The sequence below is a fragment of the Mauremys reevesii genome, linkage group 1 (assembly GCF_016161935.1).
Source record: "Mauremys reevesii isolate NIE-2019 linkage group 1, ASM1616193v1, whole genome shotgun sequence".
In the NCBI taxonomy this organism is placed as follows: Eukaryota; Metazoa; Chordata; order Testudines; family Geoemydidae; genus Mauremys; species Mauremys reevesii.
Genome location: NC_052623.1, coordinates 272,312,737 through 272,337,555, shown reverse-complemented (window position 1 = coordinate 272,337,555; position 24,819 = coordinate 272,312,737). Strand labels below are relative to the sequence as shown.

The window sequence follows — 24,819 nt, the reverse complement described above, 5'->3', positions numbered from 1 at the left end:
TTGAGGTACAGTCCATATTTTCTACTCCTGAGGGCATTCTGTGCCAAAAAATTAACATTTCTGTAAACGATATATTAAAATTCTGCAAATGTTATTTGTCAAATAAATGTTGAGGCTCCAGCATGGCATTGGGGAGCACAGGTCACTGTGCAGCTCCCCTTCCCCCACCCTGGAACACGGACTCAGCAGTGAGGCTGCACCCAACTCTGACACAGCGCAAGGACCAGGCCTGCCCCAGAAACACCCCAGAGCCCTGCCCCTCCATGCCAGGTGCACCTGGCGTGGGCAGGCAGGCTCAGCAAGGCAGGATGCAAGTGTGGAGGGCTTAGCGTGGGAGGATCCAGGTGTGTGTTAACAGGGTTCTGTGTGGGGCAATCTGGGTGTGGGTGGCTCAGTAGGGGAGCTGGGTGCGGGCAGGATCTGGATGCACAGGGGCTTCTTGGAGGGTTCTGGGTGTAATGGTAATGGGACTGTACTGGGGGGCCCAGGTGAAGGGGGTTGGTGCTCAGCATGGGGGGTCTGAGTGTGTGGGCATGGGATAGAGCTCAGCAGGGGAGTCTGGGTGTGGGGGCTCAGTGAGGGGTCCAGATGCTGGGGGAGTGGGATTCAGTTGGTTTGGGATCCAGGTGCAGCTGGTTGGGGCTCAATAGGGTGGGGATCGGGGTGTGGGTGGTCCAGGTGCAGGGGGAGTGGGGCTTGTCACGGGGGTTCTGGGTGTAGGGGTAGAGTGAAGCTCAGAGGGAGGGTCTGGGTATGAGGGGGTCTGGATGCACAGGAGCTAGATGGATGGGGGAACAGCTCCCTGTACAGTAATCCCTCCCCCTGCAGCTGAGGAGCGATGGGTGCAGGAAGTGCTGGAGAGGGGGACGGGGGTTACAGAGCTTCCTACAGCCAGGGGATAAATCTGAGGGTGGGTCTGACCCGGCCCCAGATGCTGTGTAGGAGAAGAGGAAGTCCCATCCTCTCCAGCTCAGCTGGGACTAGCAGCTGAGCCTGGTGCAGGGTAGGAGCCACCAGCCGTGTCTTCCCCAATCCTGCCCCCAACCCACAGTGATCTACCACTCTGCTGGCTGCCCTGGGCACCTGAAACATACTGCTGGGTTGGGTTGCATGACCACTTTTGTGGCTTCCCTGTCAGAAAGTCATTTTTCTGTGGGGAAACAAAGAAATCTGTGGGGGACATAAATTCTGTACATGTGCAGTGGCACAGAATTCCCCCATGAGTAAAAATTTTCACTGCTCTCTCCCAAGTCCCGTAAACTAGACACTCGCAGGCCAATTAAAAGCTTTGAATTTAGTTTGGGCCTCATTATGTAGCACAACAATCTTGCACCTTTGCTTTGTGATGCTGTAACCCCACATCATGATGTCAGATTACAGCAGGAAAATTAGATGTCATCCGGCATTGTCACACTGTCATGACATGAAGAGCTAAACATTGCTATACCACACTGCTGTTTTGCAATGTGATTAGTTTATTTTGTGGGATGAGTACAGTCAGTAGCAGCCTTTTTATTTATTTATTTGGAACACTCTTGTTTGAACACAGGTAAGCTGGATGAAATGATCAGCTATGAAATAGAACGGTTACCAGGTGTTCTTCTGTGGAATTTGTGGAATTCGGTGTGTGGAATTCGGGTGGTGGCAGCGTCAAGACAAGGACATTCCGCATATAACTGTCTGATTTGGTGTTGTTCTGAAAGTAGATGTTGCTGCAAAGAAAAACACAAGTGCTTCAGGGACAATGATAGCCGGAGCAGGGGAGACCTCCAGCTCTGCATACCTAGAGAGACCTTCCCCCTCTCCCCAAAAGGAACTCTTGATTAACAGGTTCACATGGTGGTTCTCAAACTTTTTGACATTGTAAATCACTTTTCACTGTGGTAGATACATCCCTTTCCATTGTTCACATTATCCCTATGGCAGCTATAATGTTTAGCTACACAAAATGGTAATATTGGGACAGATCTGAAGAGACCAGATAAAAATAAACACATATGACTAAATAGATTCTATTGCCCTGCTTTGTTTCTGTGCTGTTTATTTTCTGTCCCTGCTTGAAGCACTTTACACGTAGAGAGACTAAGTCCCAGATCCAAAATACTATCTAGGCTTCTAATGTCTATTAAAATCAGTGGAAGTTAGGAGCCTAAATACCTGGGCCCGAGTCTCTTCTTGGTGTCTGAAGACTCCATTACTACAATCTCTCCAGATTACTGGTTAATTTGTTTTTGACCTCTGATGCATTTACTATCCCTCTAATTTTGGTGTCCTTTACAAACTTGATCACAGCAGAATTTACACGACAGAAACACTTGGCCAAGAAAGATATGAAATAGCTATGCAGGGTGCAGAGAAGGGCTGGCTTTTTTTTCCTTAGTTAAGTGAGCTAAAAGAGTCTGTGGAAACCATCTAAGTCCGGTAATGAGCTACACTAGCAGGATGGGCCACTGCTTGAAGATGGCTGCTACTTCACTTCATGACAAAAGCAGCTCCGCAGACCATCTAGAAGTGCTTCACAAACCAGGCTGAGAACCACTTGCTGAAAGCATCACTGAGAGGAGATTGGCTATTGTGCTAGACCCAGGCCAGCTGGGTATAGCAGAAGGCAGATATACTGGCCACTGGATTAACAGTTTTCTGTGCCCTGACTGACCAGAGCAGGGGCTGCTCCAGGCTAATGAGAACACCTGACTCTAATTAACCTGCAAAGAGTCAGGTGAGGCCATTAAGCTAATGTGACCACCTGACTCTAATTAACGCCCCACTGGTACTATAAAAAGGGCTCACTCCAGTCAGGCAGAGGAAGTGGGGCTGAAGGGCTAGTTAATGAAGACACCTGCAAACCATTGTTAAGTGAGCCCCAAGGTAAGAGTGAAGAAGGGAGAAGTAGGAGAGCTGTGGGGAAATGTAGTAGCAACTCTGGCAGTGAAAGGTTGGCTGCCAACAGCTGCTACTATTAGGGTCCCTGGGCTGGAACCTGGAGTAAAGGGTGGGCCTGGGTTCCCCCCAACCCACCACTACAGGAACATCTCCTGGGAGGGGAAGTCAGGCCCCTGTCAGGACAGAAGGCTAAATTGTTCTGAAATAAGCCCCCAGGGATGACAGACTGTGGGAGTTCTCTCACCAACCTCCTTGCTGACCTATGATGAAAAGGGCTCAGCAGACTGTAACCCTGGCCCTAGAGAGAGAAGGGCTATATGGAGGGTCACAGTGAGCCACTGAGGCTAGCATAAACTGCCTAGAAGCATAGGACCCATGGGGGCAAGGTCAGAGCTCTGCCACACTATATCAGTGGGAAGGGGCAGTATTATATAACTGTATTTGATACAGTTGGATTGCTAAAAGCTTCTTTTGTGAATCTCATCCCATAACCCATATTTGATTGCTCATTCTTGTCTCTTTAACTTTCAGAATGAATTTAGTGCCAGAGTAAGAGCTTTGGAGTCCAAAGTCTTCTTTTTAGCCCAAGCACAGGAGGCAGCAGCAGCTAGGACTATAACAGGGTTTAAAAGAGAACTAGACAGATTCATGGAGGTTAAGTCCATTCCTGGCTATTAGCCAGGATGGGTAAGGAATGGTGTCCCTAGCCTCTGTTTGTCAGAGGGTGGAGATGGATGGCAGAAGAGAGGTCACTTGATCATTATGTGTTAGGTTCACTCCTTCTAGGGTACCTGGCATTGGCCACTGTCGGTAGACAGGATACTGGGCTGGATGGACCTTTGGTCTGACCCAGTATCACCATTTTTCTGTTGTATTCCGCACCCCCATACACACTGCCCTTGCCCTTAATAATATCCCCAGACATTCACGCTGCACCTTTCACCCTGAAGGGATCTCAAAGCACTTTACAATCAAGCTTGGACTAACCAATAGGGAAAATTCCCTGGAGCCCACAGGATTTAGTAGCTCTGCAAGAGCCCTCCTAGCAGTGGCTCACTTAGTTCTACAGATGAACATGATCTCAGCTTGAGTCATGGTTGGCAGAGGGCTCTTGGCCCAACAGAATTTAAATCCACAGAGCTATCTGGGGAACTCCACCACTGGAGAAAAGTGAGGCCTGACCCAGTTACCCTCTGCTGCTTGTTTGGATTTAGCATATTTCTGTGTTTGTGTATGAGAAGGCCTGATCTGAGATATCCCATAACTACAGGGTTATGCTAAAATCAAAAACAAGCAGCAGCAAATGGTAGGAGGGCACCACGGCATTGAGGCAGCTGGCCCTGTCAGAAGACCACATGCTGCAGCAACTTCAGTGGTGGCTCCAATCCTCCTACTGAAGGGAGAAAAAAATCATCTCATTCCCCCATCCCAGGCAGAGTGGAGATTTAGTCTGTGCTATCACTGCACACACCACCCAATCTGTAAATATTTATATGCAAGGTGATGCAGGGGCCATGTATAAATGAATTCATCTTCAAAACACCTCTATAGAAGCTGTCTATAGGCATCGGCAAAGCGCATTAGAAGGGTATGATTTGTAAAATGCTTTAACTGCCCCATGTAGACCTTGCTGGCATGAACTAAAAGATACTTAGATTGTGTTAACATAATCCTTTTAGCTTGTTCCAGAAGGGTCCATGCACGGCAGTAGGAGCACTGCTCATTGAAGCACTTTATCAGTCATACCTGTTTTGTGATATTTTCAATAGCTCTTACATCATTCTAACATCCATAATAAAAATTTGTCCTATACATACCATCAAAGAGATGGTCAATATACTACTGCTACCTGATTTCCTTCAGATTTATATACTTGCTCACGTCCGAACTTAGTATGTTTCAAAGAGGGATTTAATCCTAGGGCAAACCTGAGACCATTTCTCTCAATGCCATCAACACTTACTGACAACAACTCCCTTCCCTGTTATTGCAGATATGTGTTTGAGTGAAAACTTCTAGGCCTCCAGCTGCTGTTCCATCCTGTAATGAAGTTCAAATCTTGTATTTGAGAAATCCCATTGAGATCACTGCTGTGGAGGTTAGTGCAATAACAGGCCTGGTAATAGCCTCTCTCTCACTTTTATATAAGTCTGACAAACTGGAAAATCAGAATAGCAAGAAAACAATCCAGGTGCTAGAGGAAATGGTAAACGTAGGGAGATTTTTAAAAAATCCCATGTGTTATTTGGCCAAATTATGCAACTAAGGAGAACTGGGTAGGAAACAGTTTTCCTGTCCTACGAGAAATTTCATTATTTTGAAAAGCTTCCCATGCTACAGTCAGGGCCGGCTCCAGACCCCAGCGCGCCAAGCGCGCGCTTGGGGCGGCATTTTGTCGGCAGGGTGGCAGGCAGCTCCGGCGGACCCTCCGCAGTCATGCCTGCGGGAGGTCCACCAGAGCCGCGGGACCAGCGGACCTCCCGCAGGCACATCTGCAAGAGGTCCCCCGGAGCCGTGGTACCGGCAACCGGCAGCGCGCGCCCCCCGCGGCGTGCCGCCCTGCTTGGGGCGGCCAAATTCCTAGAGCCGCCCCTGGCTACAGTGGGGCAAAACTGAGACCTTTGAAATTTTTTCTCTGAAAAATCAGAATGACCAACTATAGAATAACCAACGGTCTAGTGATTATGGCACTCACCTAAGATGGAGGAAACATGAGAGACCTAGGTTCAAGTCACTGCTCTGCCTAATTCAGGCAGAACTGTCATCTACATCCTAGCTGAGTGCATTAGCTACCAGGCTATTCTAAGGTGGATCTCTCCTGATGAAGCTGTTCTACTTCGTGTAAGTTAAATATTCATTGGCTCAGAAAGAAAGACTGATGCTATAGCCCCATGGTTAGGGCACTCACCTGGAATGAGGAAGACCTGTGTTCAGGTCTCTGCTCTGAATTAGGCAGAGATGGCCCTAAAACCTAGATGTCTTATGGCTCCTGCATCCTAAGAGAGGGCCATAACCAGCAGGCTATTCCAGGGTCTCTTGCTCTTTTATTTTGAGTAGAAATTTCAACTTGGAGCTGAAATTTTTTAATCAAAACTGCCCTCTTGACAGGATTTGACAAATCAACATTTTTGGATGAAAAACTTTGTCAAAAAATTCCTGACCAGCTCTACAGCTAAGGGGGATATGAGAAATTTCTACAGTTACATTAAGGGCATAAACAGAAAGGGCCAGACCTTCACAGGTATTTAGGTGCCTAGTGGGATTTTCAAAAGCACCTAACAAGGTTAGATCCCTAACTCCTATTGATTTGAATGAGTTAGGTGCCTAACCTGCTCGGTGGGCAGTGATCAATCCAGCGGGGGTCGATTTATCGTGTCTAATAGACCACCAAGTGCTCTCCCATCAACACCAGTACTTCACTGGAGCAAGAGGCGCAGGCGGAGTCGACGGGGAAACGTCAGCAGTCGACTCACCACAGTGAAGCTACCATAGTGAGTAGATCTAAGTACGTTGACTTCAGGTACGTTATTCACATACCTGAAGTTGTGTAACTTAGATCGACACCCCTTCCTCTCCCTGCCCCCCCCCCCCCAGTGTAGACCAGGCCTTAGATGTTTTTTAAAATCCCACCAGGTGCCTCTATACCTTTGAAAATTCTAGCCTTCTGGCCAGATTTTCAAAGGAGCCTAAGTTAGATGCCCAAATCCTAACTGAGTACCTAACTACCTTAGGCTCCTTTGAAGAACCCATCTTAAAGAAGGAGAAATCAAATAAGGTGATCTGAAGTGGCTGTAATTAGGAATACTAAGATGAAACTGAGCAAGTGAATATTTAGGCTGAATACCAGGAAATATATCCTAGTAGGGAGATCCATTTGGCTATGGAATAGTCTCTCAGTGGAGGTGGTGGAAGCCCCACTACTTATGTCATTTAAAATTAGACAAGACAAAGCCCTGGAGAATATCTTTTTGGGTGCATTCCTGCATTTGCTGGTTGGGTAATAGGGAGGAAGATAGAAAGGACACTAGGTTCTAACTATGATTTCCGTTATTCTATAATTTCATCCTGCAGTGAGGTCATGACTCTATGATTATGACATCACAGTCCAAAATTTAGATGCCTTAGAAAAAATCTAACATGGATTGGATAAGTGATGTGGAGGATGCATCCTGGTTGAAACACCAAAAAGCTTTGATAATTGGCTAAAAGGGGGCCAAGAAGACTATGAAAAGGAGGTGACTGGGAAATGTTTCATGGTAAAATGTCTCCTCAGCATGAGAGTTCCTCTTGCACTATTTCCATTAGCTCCATCCTGCAGGAAATGGGAGTGGGGACAGAAGGAAAACCAGTGGTGATACTTTACTTGTGAAGATCCACCAGGATGATGACTATGTCCTCATCCACTTTCTCTTCCCCTAGGATTGTCTCGACCTCAGCTGGGGAGCCACACATGATGATCACTACAGATGAGGCAAAGACAGATGGAGAGAAGGTGAGAGGCATACAATTAAGGAGAGGGGGACAAATAGAGTTTTACATACTGTTCTTTAGAACATAAACTCTAGAATAGCAGGGCTACGGCAAGTCAGGGCTGAGAGGCATTGCCAGAAATAGGAGAACAGATAGTTGTGGGTCAGGACTGAACTACACAGTCAGTGGGAGGAGAGAGCTTGATCAGCACCTGCCCACATTATGCCTGACTCCAGCCATTATCAGCACCTTCCTTTCATGAGCATTAATATCGCACATAGATGGAGTGCAGCGTAAACTACTATCGGTAACATGGTATAGAAGGTTCTAAGGCAAAGGACATTAGAAGAATAAACCATTAGTCTGTCACTGGCTTCCTTATTCTCGTGCTCCCCCTCCCCAGTGATGTCAGGGGTTAGCATTATCAAAAGCACTTGTTAATAGAGCTCAGGTATCACCACCATGGCCAGGGTTTCCAGTAGGGATTGGTCATTCCCCCATGTTTGAAATGAGCCCCCTTGTTGCACAAAAGGGGTGTGTGTGAGACACAGACAGAGAAGCTGGGCATTCTTGTGACACAGGAAGCCAAACTGTGACTGGGGGCTGCTGGGTTAGGAATGCTCCACTGGACAGGGCTTGTAGGAAGACAGTGTCATGTCTTCAGAAAATAATCTACCCCAAGAGGCCTCTACAAGCAGAATATGCCCATATGCTTTATCAGGACAGTGGGGGAATTGAGTTATGTGGCATCTTCCCACATTCACAAAAATAGAAGAGGAAAAAGAGTATCTGTGCTCTTTCTGCCATAAATGGAAAGATTTTCCCCAGAACATAACCCAGGCAGTAGTGCATAGACAGAAATCAACAGCATTGCATGCAAGGAAGAGGGAACTCTCATCTCTCCTTACCATTGCTTTTCCGGTTCTGATCCTTCACAATTTTCTTTAATTGTTCTGGTGTCCTTAAAACCTCTTTGAACTTCACCTCTGAAGAGAAGTATGAGACTCCAGCCTCCAGTGCATTGAGGTACCTGATGCAGGGTAGGAAGTGCAGGTTATAGATCAGCTGAAAATATTGCTAACACCTTACATTTATATAGAACCTTCCCTCATTAATAATCCTAAAATGTCTGATAGACTGTTTACAGCACATAAGGATCACTTCACCTACTACAGAAATGTAGCCACTTCTGGGTTGGAATGCAGCAGCCATTCTGCATCAATAAAGTTAAACTACAGAATTTGGGAGGGAAAGCAGTACAGAGAATGTGAGCATAAAAAGGAAAACTTTGAACCTGACCAAGAACCACTGAAATCTGGTATTATAAAGGGTTGGTTCAGATAATGCATTAATGTAGTAAGATAATTTTCAAAACAGAAAACTTTGAGGAATTATGAAATCTAGTGAGTGAAGTTGAATGGGAGATACAAATTGAAGTGCAAAGGAGCAAATGTGGTTTTCCAAGCGACTGCTTAAAGACCTGAGGTTTTTAAAAAAAAAAGTGATTAAAAACGATAGGAGGCAAAAAAATAACAGTGCAAAGTCAAGTAAGACCCACTGGAAAGAGATAAGGAGAGGAAGAAAGCAGAATGAGTAAATGCAAGGTAAAAGCACTAAAGGGACATTGTCAATCTGAAAATCCTATTTCTATCTGAAAATTTTGTACCTCCTATAGCTACAAAAGAGACTTTGGGTCACTATGTCTGAAAAATTAGTGGAGGGAGAACAAATGTTCTCTATTATTCCCTCCCCTGGTTTGCTTAGTTTGTGATTCTAACAGCACTTGGGGCACCATCCTTTGAGGTGCTGAACACCTTTTTCTCCCATTGTCTTCAGTAAGAAAAGAGGGTACTCTGCACCTCACCAGGATCATGCCCTTAGTGAGTAAGGCTCCAATCTTGCACACATTCAGATGTCTTAACTTTACACACATGAATAGTCCTGTTGAAGATACTCATGCCTCTAAATATTTGTGGGGTGGAAATAATCAGGCCATATTATTTAATAGGTGCTTTATCAGAAATTGGATTTTTAAAAGAAAATAGTAAATTTAAAACACTCCAAGTTAAGCACAACACTTTATATAAAATAAGTCCTTCCTGAAAATGACAATCAAAGAAAAAAGTTTGAACAATTAAGAAGTAAGGAAGACCATGAAAAGTAGTATTGATAAAGGAAATACAAGAAAATATGAAAATACACAAATCAACAGCTCTGAATGGTAGGAAACCTAAGGTATTAAAGGAAACTAGCTAGAGAATATACGGTACCATGGACATTTATTTTTGGAAAGTTATGGAGAACTGGGGATATAGCAGAAGAGTAGAAGAAAAAACACTAATTTTCAAAACATGAAAGAAAAATGATCCTGGCAATTACCATCCTGTAAGTCAAGTTTCTATCCTTAATAAAAGGACAAATACTAAGAGAAAATGGTCATTAAAAACATCTGAGATAATGGAACTGGGATTGTATTTTAATTCCTAATTCAATAGAGCACTTAAATACATGCTTAAGTCACATTGAAATCAATAGGGTTCAAGCTGATGCATAAAGTTCAGCAGGAACTTGTGTTTTCCTGACAGAGGGCAATAAAGAATAAATCTTTCCACACAAACTTGATTGCTTTTTTTAGTTTAATTTCCAAATCACTAGAAGAGTGGAGTGCACTAAATGTAATATTTGGATGTTAATAAAGCAATTGTCTCACTCTTACTTGAAAACTTAGTTCAAACTGGGATAGGAACACACTCAAACTGACAATTGGCTGATTGAGGGACATAAACAAAGGGTAATGATAAATAGCAATATATTGTGCAGGTAAAGTGTCTGTTGGACTATCACAGAGATTGATATTAAGTCTGTACTAACATCTTCATTAATGAAAAATAGAGTAAAATATACTAATACAACTCCAATATGATATGAAATTAGGAGAAATTGTACCTACCACTGAGGACAATGAAAAAACCACCAAGGGACTTAGAAAGATTAAAGTCTGGGCAAAAAGTAACTAAATAAGATTGATTCAACTTGGGAAAAGGCATTGTACTGTAATTAAAGGAAAAAAGTCAGTATAATTGATTGAAATTCAATGGTAATGAAGAAGACTCTAAAAAACCGAACAAGGCCTAAGGATGATAGCGGACAGCAGATTAGATATGATTTTTACAATGCTGTGACAGAAAGATCAGCCCCTGCAGTTGCATATACTGAAGTATGTCACAGAGCAGAAAAGTAATAATATCCCTCTATGGCCATGGTCTGGTGAGACCATACCTAGGCTATTGATTTCATTTTAGGTCATTTCATTCAGAGAAGAACATTGATCAGAGTTTGAAAGGCATTCAGTGTAACATAAATAACCGGTGACTGAAGGGACTAAGGTGAGAAAGAATTAAAAGAGCTAACTCAGGCCCTGAACTTGCAGACTTTTATGCACATCAGTAGTACTAAATGGAACCTCTCATGTGTTAAGCCAGATGCATAACCATTTACATCAGGGATTTAAACAGTCTAGAAATATTTGAATGGTGTAAAACCAAGGGCTTAATTTTTTTCCTTCCTTCCACAACCATCAGATACACCCTTTTCCCCTAGCAAGATAACAACCAGACTGATTTGTATCCTGTGTGGGGACAATCAGGCATCAAGGAGGAAGTAGAGGAATTACTTAGGATGATACAGAAAGTCATTACGAGGAGTGATGGGATGAAATTGAAAGAGGGAAAATTTAATTTAGATGCCAACAAAAACTCAGGCAGTGAAATCTATTAGACTGTGAAATATTCTCCCAATGGACATGATGAAAATCTATAACTTGGGAACATTTGCAAGCAAACTCTACATAACACTGGTAAATGTAGTGTAGAGAATATTGCTGTTCTGGAAAGGAGAGGGATTGGATGGTCTAATTGGTCTTTTCCAACTCTCAGTTCTATGAGAGCAATAAAGAGAGTTAGAGGGAGAAATTTAAGGATAGCCTAAAGAAATCATGCCAGAGTGAGTTTGAGTTTTCTTGGACAGTAGCTGGGAGAGACTTGAGAATGCTCTTACCAGAAGCAGTCTTCTGTGGTGTTATCTGTCTTGTAGAGGTAAGTGGATTCCCAGGAGCTGGTTTTAAATGGCAAATTGGACTGTTTCCAGAAATCAACGAAGAAGTAGATCAGTTTCCTGGCTGGAGTCAGGATTCGAGTTAGGTTGTCTTTATAGTCACATGACAGCCCAAAGCTCCCTGCAGAGATCAGAGGGAGGCCCAATATTGTGTCAACGCTAAGGGAGGAGAGGGGGAAAAAATAATGACTGATGCATGAATTGATGTCACATCAAGGTAGCTACCAGGTGATTCACATGCCCAGTACGTTCTCACTTTGTGTCCTGACTTCATTTTAAAACAAACTAAATTTGAAATAATATCCCACCCCATCCCACCAAAGAACAGGCGAAATCTTTAATTAAAATGTCAGTACAGCGTAATGGTGCTCGACTGACAATTTAACTAGCCTTGGTATAGGTACACTGCATGCCTCCACTACACATTACCCTTCCAAATGATTATGACATAATTATAGGTCTTAGGAGAAGCTTATCTCCCACATGGGGAGCCTTCCTGAAAACGCTACAGCCAGCCTCCAAGTGATGGCTCCTATGACTCTACAAGGACATGTAATGAGATCACATGTCTCTAGGCTCCATCTTAGGATGTCAGTATTTTTCCACAGACTGGTCTGGGAATCAAGCTTTGGGAACAATGGGTTCCTGTCATATACAAAAGCTATATAAGGCAGGGAGTGACATCATCTGGTGTTCTTAACGCCCCACCAAAGAAGGCTCCTGGAAACACCTGAGGAACAAAGACTGGACTGGAGGAAGTGCTGCACCCAAGCTAAAGGGATTTCTAGCCTGTGAATGGAACACCTGGGGATTCCGAGCTGTAAAGCAAGTGCAGCTTGCCACTTAAGAATCTGCCGCCTGCTTGTATCATCTCTTTGGATATGATTAGCAGATTCTCACCCTATCTATCTAGCATATCAAATTTAGTTTTCATTTTTTGTTTATTTGATAGGCAATCTGCTTTAAGCTGTTTGCTATCACTTATAATCACTTAAAATCTGTCTTTTGTAGTTAATAAACTTGTTGTTGCTTTATCTAACCAGTGAGTTGGAGTGAAGTGTATGGGAATCATAGCTCGGGGCAAAGGCTGTTGCATATTCCTCTCCATACTGAGGGAGGGGGTGAATTTTATGAGCTTACACTGTACAGTTCCCTGTGCAGTGTAAGATGGTATAGTTTGGGGTTTATACTCCAGCGTGGGTGCGTGCCTGAGGAGCTGGGAGTTGCCTTAGCTGTAGCCTTCCAATGAAGAGGCTGGTCAGAGAGCCTGCATGTAACTGCAGCTGGGTGTGTCCCTACCTGTGTATATATACTGTATATACTGGTGAAAGTGCAGGTTGGAGGGCTTTGCAGCTTGTCACAGCAGTACAGTGTGAGAGGGAGCCCAGGCTGGTGGGTCAGGGGGCCAAGTGGCACCCCAGTCTTGGGTGGCACCCTGGGGGAAACCCGTCACAGTTGCAGTGATGCCATCTTCTGCTTCTAAGAGTGGGTCTGAAACCTATCAACTTACTTTAAACAGTTCATGGAACAGCTATCAGATGGTGATGATTGTAATTTTCTTGAGGCCAGAGGGGAGCTAGAAACAAAAAGCTACCTGTCTACTGACTGATCAATCCCTTGCGTAATCTTTCTCTCAACCTCTAGGTGTGATATAAGATCCTCCAGAACCAGTTATCACATTTCATCTTATGTAGAAGGGTAAAATTATTGTACAGTGCCAGCCTATGCACTAAGGAAATCTGAAATAGCTTAGTGAAGTTTCGTTAGTTCCATTAAGCCAGTTTTGGATGAACTGTGGGCTGACATCCTTTGCCAGGTGAATGATGTCAGATGAATCACAGGCCACCAATAGCCACTCTTCTTAAACTGGTTTTAGCACTTCACAGAGCAGGGCTGGAGGAGAGATTCTCAGAGCCATTGACAAATCTTACTTCTACAGCCAGACTTCTTAGTGTATTTTGGGAAAGCGGAAATAGCAGTGGTTATAGAGACAAACATGGCAAACCTCCACCTGGGGTGAATTTTTGAAAACACCACGATTTTTTCCTCCATAGAGAGGTTGTAATGGGTGAAGGTATTTTCTGCAATGTTGCACTGTTATCACATTACACTAGAAAAATTCTGCAGTTCTTTTAGGACAATCTTTTACACTTCATAGGAAATATTGTACTGAACAATATGGCAATTAGAATTATCTCGCAATGATATGACAGAACTACTGTCTAACTTCATTTCCAGGTAAAGGCCATTATTATTATGAAGTGATGTAGCTTATGTTTGATGCAGTAGAAAAGGGGGAGCCAGTGGAGGGATGCACAGTGCTCGGGAGGACAACTGATGCAGTGAGCCAGGAAGATGATTTCATTGTTAAAATGGAAATTTACCAGGCTGGTTTAGAGTACTGCCAGGTAAAGAACCTGCTTTTGGTTCCCAAATCTGTTCATTTTACCCTGGGTCAACTTGGTTGCTTAATGGTTAGTGCTCTTCGTTGCCATGCAGAAGCTTCAACTCCTCATAAACATTCTGAATTAACTGGGGGGGGGGGAGGGGGAAGAAGACTTGGGAATTATTGTAAACAACTCAGTGAAGCTCTTTGATCAAGGTACAGCAGGAGTCCAAAAAAGCAATGCTAGGATGCTTAAGGAATGGGATGGAGTGTAATACAGAAATTATTATAATACTGCTATATGCAAAGCAGGTAATATTACTGTATAATATAAATCAATCATGCACCCTCACAAGGAATAATATGTTCAGTTCTGGTCATCCCACCTCAAAATGGATATAGAAGAAACAGAATGGGGTCAGAGGTGGGCAGTCAGAATGAGTAGGGACATGAAAAACTCTTGTATGAGCGAGACTGAAAAGTCTGGGATGCTTTACCTTAGAGAGGAGGCAAATACAAGGGAGCATGATTAAAAAACATACAAAACAGTGAGTGGAAAAGAGAAGGTGGATTTCTATTCACACTGACTCATAGTAAAAGAGCAAAGAAACATTCAATGCAGTCGAAAGAAGGTAAATTCAAAACTGATTAAAGAAAATATTTTTTCACACAACTCACAAGTAGCCTATAGAACGCCTTGCAACACGATATCATTTTGGCCTAGAGTGTAGCAGGATTCAAAAAAGGGTCAGACCATAATTTCATGGATAACAATATCTTCACTTATATATACACATAACATTTTACTCATGTGTTGTTCATGTATATAACAGTAAATATATTTTAAAAAACAAGAATTCTGGAAGGCATATAATCACTCATATTTCAGGGAATGAGCAAACCTCTAAATATTGGGGGTTAGGAGGAAACCGTCTCTTAGTGCACGTTATCCCAGCACTGTCTTCTGCAAGGTTTCTTGCACCTTCCTCTGAAGCATCTACTACAGTGATGAGATACTTGTCTAGATGGACCACTTGTCTGAGTCAATATGGAGATTCCTATGTTCAAGATCATTTCTGTCTCTTGCTGCGAGTGTTAAAGAGGTAGCCTGCTGAGACCTTGAGTGATTGGACTACTTTTTGTCAATCATTCTCACTCCTCTCCTGAGTCCTACCTAGTAAAGCAGTTGCATTAATAAGCTCTTTAGGGGGCATTTTGTCCTTGCCGGAGGTAGCGGCCAGGTATAAGAGCTCTGTAGGACCCTGATTGTGAAGCGCAGTATGTCCCACACACAAGTTCAGTCTCTATGCTAGTGTGAGTAGGAAACAATTTTGTTGAGTATTTTACTTCCTTGGAACACAGTAATGTTTTTTTTCTGATACTTACGAGACCATCTGGTACGTGGCATGAGTACAAATGGGTCCCAGGACAACGCAGCCAAGTGTGTCACTATTCTGCAAGAGATAAAAGAGCATTTGCAACAGAGAGTGCAAAGTGAGGGAAGGGGCTACCGATATGGGAAATGCAGAATGTGGCGCAAGGCAGAGGCAAGGGGGATTGGGAGGAGACTGTGAAATGTGAGAAGACAGAGCACCAAGATAAACTGCCACTGAGCAAGTGCGGAGTGGTGAGAGAAGGGGCTGTGGAATGAGGGAACAGATAAGAGGATGAATCTGGAGCAAGAGAAGAAAGGAGGTGACAGAATGATGCATGGCAGTGTGTGGTCTGCACAGAGGTGTATGAAAAAGCTGTGTGGGAGCTCAGGTCTGGAACAGCAGGGAGACTACATGTCAGAATTAAAATGCATTATCAGAGCTGTGTTGGAGTTGCAGGTGAGGAGTGAAGTAGTTGAAGAGAGGCTAGCTGTACAGATGTATGGGGCAGACAGTAGGAATTAGGGGGTGCTATAAATTGGAAATGAGGTGAACTGAGTGTCTGTGTAAGAAGCTTGTACTTTGCCCTCAGCACACACTAACTATACCTGCCTCTAGCCAACACTCAACACACTTCCATAAACAGAAAAGAAGGATTCCTGTAGAAATGCCTAGTACTCACATAGAGTTCCTTGATGACCTCCACACCTTCACAGGTGGTAGTGCGACAGCCCTGTGAGAGGTACAGTGATGTGTTGAAGCCATGGTAGGTGGCGTTGATTGTCACATTTTTTCCTATAGACGAGAAATGGGAAATAGCATTACAAGACACATCTACTCACTGATGCACTGAGGGTCCCTCTCTGTTCATTCATGACACAGAGCAGTACAGTCTCATACTAACAGGGCCAGATTAAGAACATTCTGGGTCCTGGAGACAGAATATCCTGAGCCCTGCATTACTCTCTGCCTCCGGAGGACTCCCTTCGGTGTTTTTAATTGTTTGGAAGGGTGGGAGGGCCTCAGTTTCAAAAACCTCTGTGCAGCCCACACTTACCCTGCAGAAGTGGTTCCTATCCCATGGGGCTGGGGCTGGGGCTGGCTCCCTACTCTGGGCATTGTGACCTATCACTTAGGGTCACAACACTGCTCAGGTTTATCCCAGCTGTCCCTTGATCATGACGGAGCAGTGACTGGGCCAAATTTGAGTGTCGCTGCAAGTGAGTGCAGATCACATTACTTACTGCAATTCCATGAGTTTGGGGAGGGTGTAGTCTTCTGAGGGGCCTGGGCTATGGCCCCATTAGCCCATCCATTAATATGGGCCTGCATACTAAAATGCCTCCATTCCCAAAATTCACTGGGAAGCAATTCCCCCTACCCTCCATTCCACTGGATAAGAATTAGCTTCACTATAGAAGCCTGACACTCTTTTCTAAAGCGTCAGGTATTGGGCATGATCAGAGGCAGAATATCAGATGATTTTTAAAGCTACAGGAAAAAAATCAGAAGGCATCAAATTCAAATGAAACAAAAAGACAAAACATTAAAAATGGGGAGGAAAAGGAGATAGTTTTCTTAGAACTTGCTGTAACAGGACATTATGGAGGCAAATAGTTTAGTGCAGAGGTTCTCAAACTGTGCTCCATGGACCACCAGTGGTCCACGAGCTCCATTCAGGTGGTCCCCAGATAGTTCCCTGTAAGGTGCGCGCCTGGTGGGCCGCACAAGAGAGAATGACGGGCCACCTACCTAATTAGTGGAGTCGCACAGTCGTGGCTCCACTAATTAGGTTCCTGCACCCTGGAAAAGATGCACAAGTTTGAGAATCACAGGTTTAGTGATATTGAAAAGAGGGGTTAGATATGAAAATGAGTAAGAATAGCATCTGTAGTGATGCCAGGGCCGGCTCCAGACCCCAGCGCGCCAAGCGTGTGCTTGGGGCGGCGTCCCGCGGGAGGGCGGCAGGAGGCTCCGGTGGACCTCCCGCAGGCATGCCTGCGGAGGGTCCGCTGGTCCTGCGGCTCCGGTGGAGCATCCGCAGGCATGCCTGCGGGAGGTCCACTGGAGCCGCGGGACCAGCGACCGCCAGAGCGGCCCCCACGGCGTGCCGCCGTGCTTGGGGCAGCGCAAATCCTAGAGCCGCCCCTGAGTGATGCAACCTAAATTAAAAGTTATAAGGGCTACTGATCCCCACACTTCAGGGAATAATCTGAGCAGCAACTGGGGTCAGGATGAAATTTCTTTATCATAATGTTACAAAGTTATGTGCATCATTGGGGGAGTGGGCTGACATATCTGTCATTATCTAACATAGAAGTTACCAGAATAGATAGATCACTGATCTGTTCTGCTAGAGGAGGAGCCAGGATACTGGACTCAGTGGACCCCTGATCTGGTCTGGTCTGGTTCAGCAGTTCCTATGTTCTCAATCCCAACTGAACATCTTCAGAAATTAACTCAGGGAAGGGTTTGCATCAACTTGCACATAAACATCCCTGGTTCAATCCTTGCACTGTGGCTCCGCTGCTTGGAAAGAAGGGGACAGTTATAGTCTGATCTACATGGTGACTGGACAGCCGAAGAACAGCTCCAAGGGGCAGTTTGTAGAAGCACTGACTGAGGGAGGGCCAGGGCTCACAGTCTGACCCAAAAACTTAAAGGGGAAAAGAACACACAGCTTCACACCCTTACCTGCCTTCTGCAGCTGCTCTTCTACAATACGTAGTCCCAGCTGCACAGCTGGTTTTATTTTATCGAAGGTCCATGGAAGGTCTGAGTGATTCATCTGCATCACATTGATTACATAATTGTCCTTGACGCACTTGCCCTCACCAACCTGCCACAGCAGCTGGAGACAGAGGAGCAATGGCCAGAGGTCCGGACCCAGCATTCGTTGCCTCATTACTCCTCTCAGCTTAGACCCATTGCCCAATGCTCACACATACACACGCACTACATTGTTGTTGTTCCTGGATAGGCTGAAACAAAGATTCATGTTGTATATCCACCGATCAGCTATATCGTATCTCTTTCACCCCTTCACTCTCTCCCCTTTTCTGCCTCCACCTCCACCCCACACCCATCTACTCTAACTGGCACTTCTGCTTGTGAAGAATTAAAAGCAACAGAACTCAGGAAAGGAGAGAGGCCAAAGGTTGCTTTGTATGTTTGCTCATGAAAAGGTTGAGGCTATAAAAGAGAGAGATTACTGGCACCTTGTCTGATAAGGACACTTTAACTTTGCATCACAGTGAACTGATGGATAGAGAAGAGAAAGAAAGAGGGGCCAACTGGGTTGTAAAAGGAGGCTATTTAAAATGGATATAAATTAAAAGATCCATTAAAGCCCCAGAGGAACACAGATGGTTGCTTTGCATATGTTTTGCCCTGCCACATTACCCCTTTTGGCTGTGCCCCTATGTTTGGGGGTTATTATATCACTCTATCTAATTTTTATGTCTTTAAGATACCATTTTCATTCCTTTAGTTTTTCCCATCAAAATGATTTTTAGTGCTGGCAAAAAATGTCTGACTGAAAACCTCCAGGATCAGCACAGAATCCATCTTTTAGGAATTCCCCAATATCACCCTGGGCAATGTACCCCAACTCTGCTATAGAGAAACACCTCTAGGGGAATGCACTTTTCAGAGTCTATTGAGCCTGTCTCCTGAGACTACCAAGGAGGGGGCCACTTGTGTTAATTGTTTTTGTGATGTGGCTACTAAGAGTCATACAGGGACCTAATCCCTGCAGGTCACAGATTTGACACGGGGGACCAAAGCCAAACCTCAAATCATTCAGAGGTAACAAGGCAGTGTTCTTGAGTGGATCATCTCAACAACACATCTTGAGAATGTTCTCAAATCAGGGGGTAAGAAAAGGTAAAAAAATCTACCGTCCCTGGCTATTCTGACAAGGGAGAAAAGGAAATAGAAAGGTAGAGGGAGCCAACAGCTCTTAAGGCAGATAAATACTGAATCCATATTTTACTGAATGTGATGGATCTTGCATTTTGGGACCAATGGACATCCATAGCAGCTACTACCTGTCCACCAGAACCTGGAGTGAAGCCCCACTGAAGAATAAATAAACTTTTATAACTTTCCAGAGATTATTTAAAAACAAAACAAGGAAATTAAACACCATCTATGCAAATACAGTGTTTGTGGCATAGACCAACTGAACTGAAACCAGAATTTTCTTGGTTTATCTCATTATAAAAGCCTGTATTTAAAAGAGCACTGTATATTGTATACCTGTTTACAAAGTCCGTGTAATATTTTATATGAGCTTACCCCTAATGCCAAATAAATGCTTCACTATTCTTTATCTTTGGAGGGAGGGAGAGATAACTCAATGTCAGCAGCCAGGTTTATGAACAAACCACATTACTCTATCCAGCACTTATAAGTGAGCCTAGAATTGCAAACCAGCACATTCAATGAACCCTGTGCTTATAAACAGTAATGTAGGAACTCTAAAATAACAAGCTGGAATAGAAGTATGAGCATAGGAGTGGATGGATGGACCATCAGATTGGGAATGGAAGAAGGAGCCTTTCATGTCTAGTTTATTGGCTCAACTCTGGCTGTTCTGGGGTAATTACTCATTGAGGGCCTGAACTTTCTCCCACTTAAGTCAATGGGAGAAGGCTTTGGGCCTAAATTCTCTTCTTAGGGCTTGGCTACACTTGCAGATGTGCAGCGCTGGGAGTTACAGCTGTCTTCGTACAGCTGTGTAGGGAAAGCGCTGGAGTGTGGCCACACTGACAGCTACCAGCACTGCAGTGTGGCCACATTTGCAGCATTTGCAGTGCTGTTGGGAGTGGTGCATTATGGGCAGCTATCCCAGCGTTCAAGTGGCTGCAACGTGCTTTTCAAAAGAGGGGGGTGGGGTGGAGTGTGACAGGGAGCGTGGGGGAGACAGAGAGAGTGGATTTTTGGAGCTGACACTGTGTCAGCTCCCTCCCTTGCAAGTTCTAAGGACTGGAAGATACACAGCACCAACCTTCAATCATTTTAAAAGTTTGGATCCCTTCCCCCACCCCTCTCTTATTCACTAAATGCAAATAGCCTTCAGACCAGATAAGCAGCTGCTCCAAAACGGACCCCCCCCCACCGTGTTGCTTCTCTCCTCAAGCAAACACTAGCTGTGAACATTCCAAAAGAATCCCCCTGCCTGCCTCTGCTGGAGCAAACAGTAGCTGTGTTTGTTTTTTAGATAAGCAGCTCCGGGAGCCCGGAGTTCACAACAAAACAGCAGAGTGGCTGAACAGGCATTCTGGGATACCTCCGAATACCTCGGAGGCCAATTACAGCACTTTTGGTGGCCACACTTGCGGAGCAGCGCTGCAATCCTTATACCCCAGGCAAAGCAGGAGTACAGCCAGTGCTGCAGCCAGGGAGATGCAGCGCTGTATGTGCCTTGCAAGTGTGGACGGTGACTAAGGGTATGTCTACACTACAAGAGTAGTTCGATTTAACTTAGGTCGAATTTGTGGATTCGACCTTATGAATTCGAATTTGTGTATCCACACTAAGGACACTAATTCGACTTTGTGAGTCCACACTAACGGGGCAAGCGTCGACTTTGGAAGCGGTGCACTGTGGGAAGCTATCCCACAGTTCCCGCAGTCCCCGCTGCCCATTGGAATGCTGGGTAGAGCCCCCAATGCCTGCTGGGGGAAAAATGTGTCGAGGGTGGTTTTGGGTAACTGTTGTCATTCAACCGTCACTCCCGTCCTCTCTCCCTGAAAGCGCCGGCGGGAAATCTGTTACCGCACTTTTCTGGTCAGTGACAGCGCGGACGCCACAGCACTGCGAGCATGGAGCCCGCTGTGATCATCGCTGCACTTATGGCTGTTGTCAACTCCTCGCACCTTATCGTCCACCTCTTCCACAGTCAGCTGCTGAGAATCGGGCGAGGAGGCTCCAGCAGCGTGGTGAGGACATAAAGTGTCAGAGTGGCACAGCCCTCTCACAAAGCACGGGATCCCGCGCCGCGGAGATCATGGTGGCAATGGGTCACGTTCATGCTATGGGACGGCGATTATGGGCCCGGGAAACAAGCACGGACTGGTGGGACCGCATAATGCTGCAGGTCTGGGATGAATCACAGTGGCTGCGAAACTTCAGGATGCGTAAGGGCACTTTCCTTGAACTGTGTGACTTGCTGGCCCCTGCCCTGAAGCGCCAGGACACCCGGATGCGAGCAGCCCTGACAGTGCAGAAGCGAGTGGCCATAGCCCTCTGGAAACTTGCCACGCCAGACAGCTACCGGTCAGTAGCGAACCACTTTGGCGTGGGAAAATCTACCGTGGGGGTTGCTGTGATGCAAGTAGCCCACGCAATCGTTGACCTACTGCTTTCAAAGGTAGTGACCCTGGGAAATGTCCAGGTCGTCATAGATGGCTTCACCGCGATGGGATTCCCAAACTGCGGTGGGGCTATAGATGGCACTCACATCCCTATCCTGGGACCGGCCCACCAGGCCAGCCAGTATATTAACCGAAAGGGCTACTTTTCAATGGTGCTGCAAGCACTGGTGGACCATAGGGGACGTTTTACCAACATCTACGTCGGGTGGCCGGGCAAGGTTCATGACGCGCGTGTTTTCAGGAACTCTGGTCTGTTTAGACGCCTGCAGGAAGGTATTTTCTTCCTGGACCACAAAATAACTGTTGGGGATGTGGAGATGCCTACAGTGATCCTCGGGGACCCAGCCTACCCACTAATGCCCTGGCTCATGAAGCCCTATACAGGCGCCCTGGACAGTGACAAGGAGCTCTTCAACTACCGGCTGAGCAAGTGCAGAATGGTGGTGGAGTGTGCTTTCGGACGTCTCAAGGGGAGATGGAGGAGCTTACTCACTCGCTCGGATCTCAGCGAAACCAATATCCCCATTGTTATTGCAGCTTGCTGTGTGCTCCACAATCTCTGTGAGAGCAAGGGGGAGACCTTTATGGCGGGATGGGAGGTTGAGGCAAATCGCCTGGCTGCTGATTACGCTCAGCCAGACACCCGTGCGATTAGAAGAGCCCAGCGGGAAGCGCTGTGCATCCGGGAGGCTTTGAAAGCTAGGTTCCTCAGAGAGCAGGGTAACCTATGACTGTCCAGTCTCTTTACAGAGAAGCTGAACCTGCCCCTGTTTCACTTACTATTCACTTTTTTCAGCGGTTACATACCCCATTCACCAGGTTTCCCCCCTTCCAACAGACGTTTAAAAATAAAGTTATTGGAACATTTTTAATTAACAAAGTTTTCTTTACTAACGAATTCGCGTTCAAGGGTTCAAACAGGGACGCAGACTGTGGTGGGTACGGTGTGCAGTTATGTACAGACCGCTTCTACACTCGAGGACTGACAGGCTCCTGCTCCTACAGCGGTCTCTGGGGGGAGGACAGTTACAGGAGGGTGTGCAGGAAGGGGTGAGGGGTGTGTGGGAAGGGTGAGTAGGTGTGGGGGGATGATGGCTCTGGCTGGGGCTCAGGGCATCGGAGAGGTTCATGGCTAGGGTGGAAGGGCATGGTAAGGGCAGCCTGCCTTGCCATTTGTGGATGCCAGGCGCTCGGACCCTGGGGCAACATACACCTCCCAGACTGACCTAGGGAAGCAGACACCTCGCAGAGTGACCCGGGTGCCTACTGACTGCACTCTGTGTGTGACCTGCTGTTGATCCTGCCCCCATGTCTGTACCCTGTTAATGGTGGCTGTCCTATGCAATTAACAAACCCCTCCCGCCCCTTCACACAAAGTCTTCTGCAAAGAAACATGACGGAAACAGTAATGAACAGCAAACTATTTTTAATACTCAACTACACAGTTGGGGGATGAAACTGGGATTTGGGATCGGGGGAGCCAGGAAGGGAAGCAATTCTCATACTTTAGGGAATGAGAGCTGTTTGGTACATGAGCGCTCTGCTGGGGTGGAGTGACAGTTTTCACGGCCCCTAGCGCCCCTCCTTCTTGTGATTTTGGGTGAGGGGGGGACAGGACTTTGTGGCGGGGGAGGGCGGTTGCAGATACAGTTCAGGGGGGCTCTCTGCTCCTGCCTGCGGTCCTGCAGAACATCCACAAAGCGCCGGAGCGTGTCCGTTTGCTCCCTCATTAGGCCAAGCAGCGTTTGAGTTGCCTGCTGGTCTTCCTGCCGCCACCTGTCCTCCCGTTCACTGTGTGAGCGCTGCTGCTGAGAGAGGGTCTCCCTCCACTGGCTCTGCTGGGCCGCCTCAGCTCTGGAGCAGGCCATCAGTTCAGCGAACATCTCGTCCCCAGTCTTTTTCTTTCGCCGCCTAATCTGCGCCAGCCTCTGTGAGGGGGATGCCGGGGCAGTTCGGGAAAGAGCCGCAGCTGTGTGATGGGAAAAAGGAAGTGATTTCCTTGAAAAGATACATGTTTGCGAACACTGAACACAGTCTACTCAGTTTCTGTGAACAAGACCATACAGGGCACCTAATCTCATGTGCTCTCAGGACAAGTTCGAATTTTTCGCTTTCATTGCCTGGGGTCTTGCACTGGAGATCGGACAAGCGGGGCAGGACAGCAGAATCCGTGTAGCAGCCAGGCCTGGTAAGCCGTAAACTTTAGGCTGCTTAACAGTTAATGGATAGCAGTGCCCTCCTGCTGCAGGCAATCTGGAAAGCATAAAGTCTGACCCTGTTCCAGCCCCTCGCGGCTGCCCCCGGGAAAGATCCCTGTATGCTTTTCCTCTGCAGCCTCCAACACGTGGCTGTTAAACGACGGTCATTGTTATGCAAAGGAAAAGTCAAGCATTCACAATAGTATCATTAAAGTAATTCCCCTAATTAGATGCAGCAGTCGCCGAGCGAGATCACCCTGAGGCGGGTCACCAGGAGAAACAGAGAGCGCATGCTGCGTGAATCCCTGCACAGACCAGGGCCCTATGCTGCGATGCTGGTCGAGGCAATGCTCCCACTATACCTCAGGATGGCCTGGCGCGGAAGAGTGTGCTTCTACGGAGCACTCAATAAGGCACCTCTCCCCAGGAACCTCCTGCGGAGGCTTTTCGATTACCTCTCCGAGAGCTTCGTGGAACTGTCCCAAGAGGATTTCTGTTCGATCCCTATATGCATTGACCTTCTTTTCATATAGTTTTTATTCCTGTTTTTTAAAAAATAAATGTTTACATGTTTATAGCACTTACCGACTGATCCTTCCCCTGATTCAGAGTCCGGGTTAACGGCCGGGGAGGATTGGTAGGGGATCTCTGTGAGGGTGATGAAGAGATCCTGGCTGTCGGGGAAAGCAGTATTGTAAGCACTGTCGCCTGCCTCGTCCTCCACAAACCCTTCCTCATCTTCCCCATCGGCGAACATCGCCGAGAAACTGCCCGTCGACACTATCCCATCCTCAGAGTCCACGGTCACTGGTGGGGCAGTGGTGGCAGACCCACCGAGAATGGCATGCAGTGCCTCGTAGAAGCGGCATGTCTGGGGCTGGGCTCCGGAGCGTCCGTTTGCCACTTTGATTTTTTGGTAGCCTTGTCTCAGGTCCTTGATTTTCACGCGGCACTGCATTGCATCCCGGCTGTATCCTCTGAGTGCCATGGCTTTGGAGACCTTCTCGTAGGTCTTT

The 24,819-nt window shown here is 46.2% G+C and overlaps 2 protein-coding genes across 7 annotated transcripts in view; one reads left to right on the top strand and one right to left on the bottom strand.

Annotated features, from left to right (window-relative positions):
- Positions 1–24,819, bottom strand: part of LOC120373686 (heat-stable enterotoxin receptor-like) — a 77,160-nt gene that overhangs the window by 42,027 nt on the left and 10,314 nt on the right. For all 3 annotated transcript variants that reach the window (XR_005585652.1, XR_005585654.1, XM_039492426.1), the window contains exons 2-8: positions 17,920–18,206; positions 15,908–16,020; positions 15,239–15,306; positions 11,410–11,625; positions 8,262–8,383; positions 7,247–7,343; positions 1,592–1,712 (exon numbers count right to left, since the gene is read on the bottom strand). Coding sequence is in view for 1 of the 3 variants with exons in the window: in XM_039492426.1 (XP_039348360.1) it covers positions 1,592–1,712; positions 7,247–7,343; positions 8,262–8,383; positions 11,410–11,625; positions 15,239–15,306; positions 15,908–16,020; positions 17,920–18,130 (948 nt within the window). In the remaining 2 variants the exon portion in view is untranslated. The remainder of the gene's footprint in view (positions 1–1,591; positions 1,713–7,246; positions 7,344–8,261; positions 8,384–11,409; positions 11,626–15,238; positions 15,307–15,907; positions 16,021–17,919; positions 18,207–24,819) is intronic.
- Positions 7,012–24,819, top strand: part of TTC26 (tetratricopeptide repeat domain 26) — a 99,716-nt gene continuing 81,908 nt past the window's right edge. For 2 of the 4 annotated variants that reach the window (XM_039492484.1, XM_039492493.1), the window contains exons 1-2: positions 7,069–7,118; positions 7,303–7,375. In XM_039492484.1, coding sequence (XP_039348418.1) covers positions 7,108–7,118; positions 7,303–7,375 — 84 coding nt within the window. In that variant the 5' untranslated portion in view covers positions 7,069–7,107. Of the gene's footprint in view, positions 7,140–7,302; positions 7,376–24,819 lie in introns of all 4 variants that reach the window. The other 2 variants (XM_039492456.1, XM_039492447.1) reach the window with 2 other exon arrangements.